This window comes from Apis dorsata, unplaced genomic scaffold (assembly GCF_000469605.1).
Source record: "Apis dorsata unplaced genomic scaffold, Apis dorsata 1.3 scaffold_51, whole genome shotgun sequence".
NCBI classification, from domain to species: domain Eukaryota; kingdom Metazoa; phylum Arthropoda; class Insecta; order Hymenoptera; family Apidae; genus Apis; species Apis dorsata.
This window is the reverse complement of record NW_006263352.1, coordinates 25,278-35,766: the sequence shown is the minus strand read 5'-3', so window position 1 is coordinate 35,766 and position 10,489 is coordinate 25,278. Positions and strand designations below refer to the sequence as shown.

The window sequence follows — 10,489 nt, the reverse complement described above, 5'->3', positions numbered from 1 at the left end:
ATATATATATATATATATATATATATATATATATATATATATACGTATATATAATATAACACGACAATTCGTTCGTTATCAAAGCCAAGATCAATTTATGCACGTACACATTCTCGGCTCTATTTTCGCACAATAATTTCTGACCTTTCTGGAAGACGATTTTTCGTCGATTTAAATATAACGTTTTCTTAGTTATTTTCTTAATTCCACAAGTCGCAAACTTACGTACTATTCTCATATTCAACATTGGAGAATTTTGTACACACGCGCATGTCTACTCGTAACGAACGAGGCAGGTACATACGTACAACGAAGTTTGAAAATTGAAAGAAGCTGGAGGATTGCATCATGCATTATCGTAAAGAATTGATTCGATTTTTCGATCGAAATCACATACAACCGCACGCTTCGACTACCATGTTCGGCAACGTTTTCTGCGTAATCGTATTGTTCGAATCAACGTAGAGCAATTGAATCGGCGATAATTGCGTAGGTGAACAGCATGGAACTATCTCGTTCTTTCGATGTATCGTATTCCCATTTTTGCTCAATAACTTCTGAAACAAGAATAATTGCCATAATTAAAACTTAACTAACACGATAATACGATAATTGTTTTCGAGAACAATTACGTTAAACGATAAGGATTACTAGTGAAAGATAATAATAATAAAAAAAAAAAAAAAAAGAAAAAAATCACTCACTCTGATCACATTATTGTAGAGAGATCCACTGATGGTTAACGAAGCTGCGGAAGAACAAGATCCACGGCAGAAGTAAGCGTGATATCCGTTTGGATGGAGGATCCAATCGCTCCAACCGATGTCTTCGAAATTAATGTAGAGTTCGTCCCTGCAGCACTCCTTCATTTCCGGCAAGCAATTCGAGTTTCTCTTCGGCCTGTTTTTTTGCGGTAACGGGGATGTGTGTATGACGAGGAAAGGTTTCAAAGTTCGTCGAATGGATACAGGCGCTGTATCTCGGTCGATCGAGCAAGTGCTGCAAGCTATCTGTATCGCGTGGTTTAACCGAAGCTCCTTCACCCATTTCTTCAAGGTGAAGCTTACGTCGGCCTTGACCCATCCCTCTGAAACAAATGATCGACAACGGTCGTTTTAATCGTCTCCTCTACGCGACTCTCGATTCACCTGTCGAGGAACGAGATTTCGTCGAAGACGATTTCTCTTCTCCTTCTCTTTTCTTTTAATATCGCGATTTTTTGTCATCGTAATTTCATCAATCATCGAGAAGACGTGGATCAATTTAAATCTCTAAGTTTAAAGCGACTTGGAAAAATTGAGGAAAATGTAAAAATGTTATTTATAGATATTTGGACAGACGTATAAACGTATATCGGTGGGATTCTGTAACGCGATCTTTTAGTAAAGCAGCACGAAATGCTTATATCGTGACAGCGTTGCATTTTTTTTTCGTATACCCTTTCACGGTCTAAAGTCTTTAGCGAGAAGCACTAAGGTCTAAAGTCCTTGTTAAGTTTTATCTTTGCATAGTTTTGCTCTTGCCAACTTTTTCCCCTGTATCTTTACGCATTACCCCTCCTTCCTTTCACTTATCCGTTTATCCATCGATTTATCCATCGTTTATCCTGTTCCCGTTCTTTCCCCCCCCCCCCTTTTTTTCGTTTCACAATTTCCGCCATTATCAATCCAAGCAAGCTCAGCTCGATCTTTGGATCGAAAACAGGGGAAAAATTGGTAATTTCCGTGTATATAAGAGATAACGTAAGAGAAAAATAAAAGTGTTTAATTAAATGGGAAACTTTGATTTCCCAGACCCACCTCTGATATCTGTTTCGAAGATGGCCATGATCATGTTTTTTTCAAAGTTTCCATACAAATCCCAATGATCGAGTTCAGAGAGTACGAAAGTTTGATTCCTGTCGTCGTTCTCGTCGTACTCCTTGTAAAACCAAAGTTGCGCCGAGGTCACGTCCACAAATTGCATTTCGTTCGGTAGATAAAACGTGAAGCACGCCGTCAAATGGTTCGATCTTTGCCGGCACTTTTTCGAATCGGCAATACCTGAAATTATATCATCCCCCGTTTATTATCTTTTTCTCCTAAATAAATCGTTACCATTCGTGATTATCGAATAATTTTCGATATCTTTCGATAGTTCTCCTTCCTTTTTCAAACTTTTTGTTGCGTAAACATATTTTTCGTTTTATTACGAAATAATAGGACTAAGAGGATACGTTAGAAAAGAAAGTAAGAGAACGACGAAATTTACGACGCGTTTTTCACCAAAATTCGTTCGATCGAGTCAAAAAAGAGTAAAAGAATGTGTGATCGCAATAACGGGAAATAAAATTGAAACGGCGATAAATTGTGAGTTCTCTTGAAATTTATCGATGAAATGTAAATATATTACGGAGGGAGAAATATAGAGATTCGAAACGAATTTTATCGAACGATTAATTAAATAAATAATTCTCTTCTCCTCTTTTTTTTTTTTCTTTGCTCTCGTTCTAGAATTGGTAGAACGAAGATATATGTTGGCGAGAAAGGGCGAATATAATATATAGTATAGAAATTAAAGGAATTAACAGGGACTGACCTTCGTTTGGAAAGACGACAATCTGATCGGTTTTTCCGTAAAAACTGTCGACTGATTTTTCCGGTTCGAGTGGCGCTCCGGGTCGAAGTTCGAGCACACGGCCATTTATCAGAGGCTTTGGCAAGGTCGAGAGCGGCATCGATATCTCTGGCGGTTTGGAAAGCCGTAGCTTCTTGAGGATTTGTTGTTTGACATATTCGACTCTTAGCTCCGTTAGAATTGGATCCGTGACGGTGATCAGGCCAACTTTGTTTTGCGCGCATCCGGCGCAATCCTCCTCCTTGAACGATGACAACGAGGATAAAAACGAGGACGAGGAAGTCGAGCTGCTCGATCGCGAATAAGAACTCCACCGAACTACGGGGATGGTGTTGGTGACTTTCGGTAAAATAACTTTCACTCGATTATCCATCAACAGGAGGGAAAGCAACAACAACAATCGTTCAACCAGACGCATCGTTCCTATATATTTTTCTTTTTTTTTTTTTTTTTTTTTTTTTTTTTTTTTTTTTTTTTTTTTTTATCGATACTTCACTCTTCTCTCGATTTCTCGATCGAATTGTATTCTCTTTCACCGATTTCTATCTTCGACCTTCTTTCCAAGGATCTCACCGATCGTACAACGTCCGTTCGCTTCCCATCGACTCCTCTCTTCCATAAATCGTTCGATTAATTCCATCAACTCGAATCCCACTTTTCTTCCAAACTTCGTATCTTCGCCTCCTTACATTTTACCAATCTCTCTCTAACCAACTCTCCCTTCCTTCCTTTCTCTCTCTCTCTCTCTCTCTCTTCTTTCGCTTCCCTTACCTTACTCCCTTACCTCTCTACCCTCATTCCCGACTTACTTTCCTTCACCATCCCTCACCCTCTCTTCCCTCTTTCTCCTTTCTTTCACTCCTTTATTTATCCCGAAATTCCTTGGGATATGTACATGTATATATATATATATATATATTTATATATTTATTATTATTATTATTATATATGTTTGTTCGATGAAAATGTTCGATCCACTTTGATAAATGATAAACGAGCGACCCGGATTTTAGATTCTATCTTTTCGATCGATCCAGCCGTCCTCTTCACTCAACCACCTTATCCGCCAAGACTAAAGATACATCTGAAATGGTTTCAGTCACGCATCGGTTCTTGGTACAGTTTGAACTTTGCTCCATGAGCGGGGGATACAGCCGATTGGATGGAGACGAATCGTGCTGATATCGTTGGTTGAAACACGCGTCACGAACATGCTTCATCGTCCCCTTTGTCATCGTTCTCACCTACATTCTCATAACTCGTCGTTCGCGGCCAATTTCCACTCTTCGGCTCGGAAGGAAGAAATACGATACGAACGAAAGGGATGGATAACAAATATATCTATCCTCCCCTGTATTTTTTCACACACCGTATATATCGCATCGTACGTAATCGCATCGTATATATTCGAGAGAGATTACCACACGGGTTCGATGAATGAAAATAATCGTCGTCGAGTAAATTTCTTCCGCGTAATTTGCCTCGATCGNNNTCGCGCGCGCGCGTCTATCGTCTTTTTTTCTTTTTTTTTTTCGATAAATCCTTACCCCCTCGCCGAAACTTTGTTGAGCCGAACGCGTTTCGTTAGGTAATCGTAGGAATTATCGGCCAGAAAATGATTGTACCGTGGCAATATTCAAGGTTAACTTAAATTATCGCTTCCGAGAAAGATCGACCCGAACGATGTAACGATGATCGTGATCCCCCTTTTTTCCAAAGGTGAAAAATATCGCACATTTTAACTCGAAATAGATGATCTTTCAATTCTTTGATTCGATCGAACGTATATATGCAATGTGTATGGGAAAATAAAAATAAGATACGAAGTAGCGTTTGATGCCGTCGATTCACCGGTTTCGATGGATATTTTTCACGATTGGGTTTGAATCGAATTGTATAAATTTCAATGTAAACGCTGAGGAGACTCGAGATCGAAAATTGGAAAAATCGAAAATCAACATGGATGGATCGTTTTTTTTCTTTTTTTTTTTTTTTTCTCTCCAATTTATGCATATCGAGTTAAACTTTTGCGTATGCCGCATAATTCGCAATTCCACATCGATTTTTATTTTTTGCCAAACGCATGTATCCGTTTTCTCCCCATCCATCGCCCCACCAATTCTTCAAGATCCATTCGGTTGGCGTGTATCCAACGATCAACATAGCGTGATTCACCATGTCCGAACTACAAACTTCGTCATCGTAGATTCCTTTGCTGTGAACCAAAATCGATCGTATGATTGAAAGAAGAAAAAGAGAGAAAATATAGAGAGAGAGAAAAAGAGGAGAGGAATGGAGAAAGGGAAGGAAAAATTGCGGATTTATGTTTCCGATTCTTTGATACTGCGCGATCGAAGCGACGAAATATCGAAGATCGCGAATGTAAAACTTCCTTTTAGTTCCGAAACGCAAGTTCACTGACTTTCGGTTCGTTGCCGTTTCAGGCTCATCGTCGCGTAAACAATGCACCAAAGGTTATCGTACAAGTGGACCAATTTCTTCGAATATATCTACCAGAGGGGGATGATACGAGTTTTCGTATTCTTAACTTTCGCGTAAACACTCGTCCAAGTCACGAATCATTTGCGTGTCAAAAGTGCTTTGTTCCTTTTCTTCCATCATTTCTTTCGTCTTGCCTCGTTTATTATTATTCTTACCTCGTTACTCATCTATCTCTCACCCCATTCACTTTTTCCCCAACCTTCTCCTTCTTCTCTCTAAATTTTCGTTTTATATATTTTACTATAAAGTGCTATAATTCCTACATATAATTAGTAAGGAGATTTCAAATAGAATGTCTGTCAAATGAAATAAAAAATGCAATAATTCGTACATATAATTAGTAAGGAGATTTCAAATGGAATGTCTGTCAAATGGAATGAAAAATTTTCTCTAAATTTTCGTTTTATATATTTTACTATAAAGTANAAATGAAATAAAAAATGCAATAATTCGTACATATAATTAGTAAGGAGATTTCAAATGGAATGTTTGTTTTCTTGCAAGGAAATTCATTTGTTTCGCAAAAAAAAGAGAGAAGAAAAAAAAATACTCACTGATAAAGTTGAAACGTTTTTGGACTAGCATTTATCGAAGCAGCTATTGGACCTATGGTAGCTACCGCAGCTTCCAAAATTTTCTCGTCGCGTGCCGGTAACACTGCCCATGAAGTGATGTTGACTACGCTCAAATCTTCCTTGAAACGACACTGACCTTGCTATTTTTCCAAAAATGTAAATGCAATTATAAAAGATTTAATTATTTTTCCTTCGATTATGTAGATATCTACGTATATATAATTTGACGAATATAATCTTAAATCGCATTAAATAGATCCATCATCGTATATATTGCCTTAAGTATTGTCTATCGATATTTTTATTACATAATATAAATAAAAAAAAATAAAAAAAAGAAAATAATATAAATAATATAAATAAAAGAAAAATAAGAAAAAGAGAAAGAGAAAAAAGAAGGAAAATACGTACTTTCGCCTTGTATGGATAATACGTCTTAGCCATTAAACCTTTTGCTTTTTCGAGATATCTCAAAGTGTTTCTCAAAGATCCTCCGGAACATCCTAAATTACCAGTAGATGTACTGCAATCGACTAATTGTTGCTCGCTCAATGGTAGCAACATGCCCGTCTTCTTGAAGATTTGTCCCTCGATGCTGCCAGCTATGGAATACGCGTAACAACTTCCGCAATCCCTTTGATTCTCTGGCTGTGTCTTAAATCCAATCTCGCGCCAATCGAGTTCCCGTGGAATACGTTGGTTATCGGATAAACTCGCACCAACCAATGTATCTTTCGATATACGTCGCTTCCGACTTGGAATCAATTTCACCTGCGAATAAAGAGAAAATTGTCTAAACGGTGAATAATAATTTTTCACGATTCGAATCGAATAAAAATATCGAGTGTATCCGATTTTATGAAATTTTACTAATTCGATCATTATCGACTTGTATATATGTTAAAATTTTTTTAATCATTTATATATATATATATATATATTACCATTTCTCGAATGTATTGTCTAGTTCCAAGATCGGCAATATGATTGTCTTTCAATGTATAACTGTGATGGCCTGCAGCTGCCATCATATTATGTTTATAGATCGTTATTAGATTTTCTTCCCAAGTCATTCTTCGACTAGACTCGAGATCTCCGGAGTAACTTTTATTATAACGGGCCTGATTTATACACAAATGATATTAAAATTAATAAAAATTATTTCTATAAATTATATATTACGGTTACAGATTTATATCCCATATTTATATCAATGTTAATCGATTATATTTGATATATGGAATAATCTAATAGATACATCGTATATGAGATGTATGTACCTTGTATGAGTTCCAATACTCGTCCAATTTTTTCGATATTTCTTGAGGAAAACGATTTTGCTTTCCGAACACTTGAATACCATCGATGCTCCATGTGACTAAAAAAAGAATTGGGAAACCGTAAAATCGAATATACATCATAGGTTCGAGCGAATTAAAAATCGATTCGATTTCGACACGCGAATCGTTGTTTCTTCGACGATTCGATCAACTGATTCGAATTATTTCGATACGAACAAGGTACAGACCCTGCTATTGTTCTCATTCGATGTGTCGAACGATGGTGGTTACGATGGTGGTGTCAGCAATTTTATAAATTTTGTATCTTCGTAAGCATAAATTATAATACTTGCATCACTTCAAATATATACACAATATAGATATATTCTTAAAATATCGCGTAATAACTTTTTCCGCACTTGACATTACGATATCGTTTATCGTTTCACCATAAAAAAATCAAAAAGCAATAAAAACAACTTATATCTTTCTATGTTTCTAAAAAAGCAAAAAAAGCAAAAAAAAAAAAAAAAAAAAAAAAAAAAAAAAAAAAAAAAAAAAAAGTTAGAAAATTATCATTCATTCTTCCGGTTTTAAATCGATTGCAGTAAATGCGAGTAAATGTGTTAAGTAAAAGTAGAAAGCAAAGAGAACAAGAATGCAATGTCGATGAAGTTACGAATAATGATCAACACGAAAGATTGAAGAGTTTGTCGTGAGATGGCTGTACTTGCAAGAAATCGTGGTAGATTCTTTTAGAAAGAAATAATCGGGCCATGCGTACTCGTACATTGACCACGATTAATTTATTAATTTACTCGTCATTTTCTTATAAATAATCGCTCGTACCGTAACTCTCGCTTACGATTCATTTCATTATCGTATTAACCTACAATAAACATCATGATATTTCTAAATTTATCCGATTAATTTTTTGTATACGGTTCGTTAAATCGTTTCAGTGGTTGTGCGCTTGCGTGTAGGATCATCGGTCAAATTTATTAGTGTTTCTCGTTTGTTCGCTTTCGCTGGGAGTACATATTAGTATTGGTGATGCGGTTGTAAAGAATGGACATATAACAAACATGGGGGAGGAGGGGGATCGCGGATGTTAGTGAGAAACTCGTGATCTACTCATCTCTCTTGTCCCCTCGTTGAATGGTTGGGCATTAAGCCGAGATCTAGTATAGAGCATCGAAAGTATCGAGCATCGAGCATCGGATAGCGTCGAGAGTAACAAACGCATCCCCCGCTCATCACCAATCGGTTAACAGTTTTCGTACAAGTTCTCGCGAGGCTCGTCTCTCCCGTCTCTCGCTCCGATTATCGCTCGACACGCGCGTCCTAGCTTCTACCAGTGGGGAGGCGCCACACTAGAAAGCAAAACTCGAGAACACATCGTTGTCTTGTAATCGCGATCGTTTCGCCGAGAAAAATATCAAGAATCATAGTTTATTCGCGACAAGTGGCGTCGCGACGCTACAATTCGCGCCGCGTCGCGTCGCGTCGCGTTGCATTTTTCTTTTATTATCTTTAATAAATAGTAAAATAGTATATATACGAGAATGGAGGAATCTGGAATCGACATGGGTTTCGATCTGGCAGCTATTACCGCTGATTTGGAACATCGCGAAGCGAATTTGTGCAATCGTCGATGTCAGGACAAACAAAATGGAATAACTGGTATCGATGAATCGTGTTGTGGTAATAAACTAGAAAACGAAGATAGGAATAACCACAATGATGATTGGGAACAGGCTTTATCCTTTTTGTCGACACCGCTACAAGACATCATGTATTATGAATTAAAGAGCCGAGCCCCGAATATTGACAGGTACGTTGTATCGTTGTACGTTTAAAATCTATATATCGCGATAAATAAATGAAATCGATGTTAAAATAGTCCGAATAATTTTAATAAATTCGTATCTCGATATCGATTAACCGCTTGTAATTTCTTTAGATTACGATGTGCAGTCTTCACTCTCTTCCGTCATACGTGCGCTCTTAGCTTGCTTCGGCTTGTTTCGGCTAATTTCGTTATACATCGATTTATCTCGGTTCACGTTCGGCTTGATTCGGTCTCGGTTCTATCCACCATCATTCCACTTGCACTTTCTTCGATCTTAATTTCGATCTCGAAAGAAAAATCGTAATATTTCCGAAATAATCCACATTCTTTGGCATTACACAAAAGTTATGTCTATTCTAATGTTGTTTCGTAAATAATTTTTCTTATGTCGCAAATTGTTTGACGTGTCACGTGGATGTATGTATTTACTTACGTATGTCAATATTGAGAAGGATATGTGTTTCTTTAACCAAATGAGATCTTTTTCAAATCAATTTGCTAACAAAATTTCGAAAATTATAAAAAAAAAAAAAAAATGAAGAAAATAACGAGCTAATCAATTGCCATGTTTTTATTTCTAAAAATCTTGCCGATTCTCGAGTGTTGACGTCTATTTGATAATTGGTGGTTAAGTGACGAACGAGATTTGGCGCGGATACGCGAATGCGCGAAAATGGCGCGTGAGAGAAATAGAAAGGGTGGAAAAGAGAGAAGAATAACGGATCCAGGTTTAGAGCAAGGAGCGTCGGTTTTTCGTAGCTGACAGCTCTCGTCGTCGACAATGTCCGTGACAACAAAAAGATGCGACATCTGGTTTAGTAGTGCCACGACTTCTGGGCTGGTTCGGCCGTAAAGCTTTTTCACCTCCTTCGGAGGACATGCAAGAGATATCCGATACAGTGCGGCAAATCGTCGAATTCGAGGATTTAGTGTCGCGATTGAATCGAATAAACGACGTTGGGCGACCGTTGAACAATATCGGTGGTGCTGTTATCGAGAATAAAATCGGAACGATAATTACAACGATATCTGCAGCAAGAACGACAACGATAACGACTACGTTAACGAAAACAACAACGACAAAGACGTTGTCGAATTGGGGAAATATTGGTGGATCATTACCAGTTTCACGTTCTATAGCCCCGGAATTGGGATCGAAATCGGATACGGTGCCTGTGCCGGCGTCGNNTCTGCGTCGACGTCGGCATCGGCATCGGTATCGGTATCATTACCGTTTTTGAACAAACAGGAATCAAATTCTGTTCCTTTGTCGCGACATTACGTTCAAGATTCAAATTGCTCGTGCACGTGTTCGCACATCGGAACCGCCGTCAAGTCCGCCATTCGTACGATTAACTGTTCATCTGTTTCATCGGAACATCGGCAGAAGGAAGAAATTGAACGTCAAGAACAACAAGAACAAGAACAACGAGTGCGCGTACATATCGGTATCGACGAGGATTTACGCATGATTCTCGACATGGATCCGTCGATTGTCGACGGAATGCCCACGTCGTCCCTAGTGCACGCCAACTCTCGGAACAATGGTCACGTTGCGTTTGCTCGGCCGTTACGATCAACTCGCCCGCAAGGCTGGTACAGAATTATTAAAACGGTTCGAGATTTAACCGATTCACGTTTCTTCATCTTCAATTTTTTATCAT

The 10,489-nt window shown here is 37.9% G+C and overlaps 3 protein-coding genes and 1 long non-coding RNA gene across 4 annotated transcripts in view; 1 reads left to right on the top strand and 3 right to left on the bottom strand.

Moving 5' to 3' along the window:
• Window positions 1-51: 51 nt before the first annotated feature.
• Window positions 52-3,048, bottom strand: LOC102674775 (inhibin beta C chain). Its single transcript, XM_006608954.2, has 4 exons — window positions 2,578-3,048; window positions 1,800-2,042; window positions 705-1,087; window positions 52-557 (listed from the first exon to the last, which is right to left on the bottom strand). Exons 1-4 carry the CDS (start codon window positions 3,032-3,034, stop codon window positions 390-392), a joined length of 1,251 nt encoding a protein of 416 aa, XP_006609017.1. The 5' UTR covers window positions 3,035-3,048; the 3' UTR covers window positions 52-389.
• LOC116186747 overlaps window positions 136-10,489 on the bottom strand; it is a 17,684-nt gene continuing 7,330 nt past the window's right edge. Inside the window, exon 3 of the long non-coding RNA XR_004151751.1 lies at window positions 136-148. This is a non-coding gene — a long non-coding RNA (uncharacterized LOC116186747). The remainder of the gene's footprint in view (window positions 149-10,489) is intronic.
• LOC102678832 (cathepsin L1-like) lies at window positions 4,614-7,280 on the bottom strand. The gene is made up of 5 exons (XM_031514936.1): window positions 6,974-7,280; window positions 6,638-6,814; window positions 6,105-6,464; window positions 5,673-5,833; window positions 4,614-4,831 (listed from the first exon to the last, which is right to left on the bottom strand). Exons 1-5 carry the CDS (start codon window positions 7,112-7,114, stop codon window positions 4,636-4,638), a joined length of 1,035 nt encoding a protein of 344 aa, XP_031370796.1. The 5' UTR covers window positions 7,115-7,280; the 3' UTR covers window positions 4,614-4,635.
• Window positions 9,390-10,489, top strand: part of LOC102674905 (microphthalmia-associated transcription factor) — a 12,353-nt gene continuing 11,253 nt past the window's right edge. Inside the window, 2 exon segments of the mRNA XM_031514933.1 lie at window positions 9,390-10,010; window positions 10,013-10,421. Of these exon segments, the coding sequence (XP_031370793.1) occupies window positions 9,704-10,010; window positions 10,013-10,421 (716 nt within the window). The 5' untranslated portion in view covers window positions 9,390-9,703.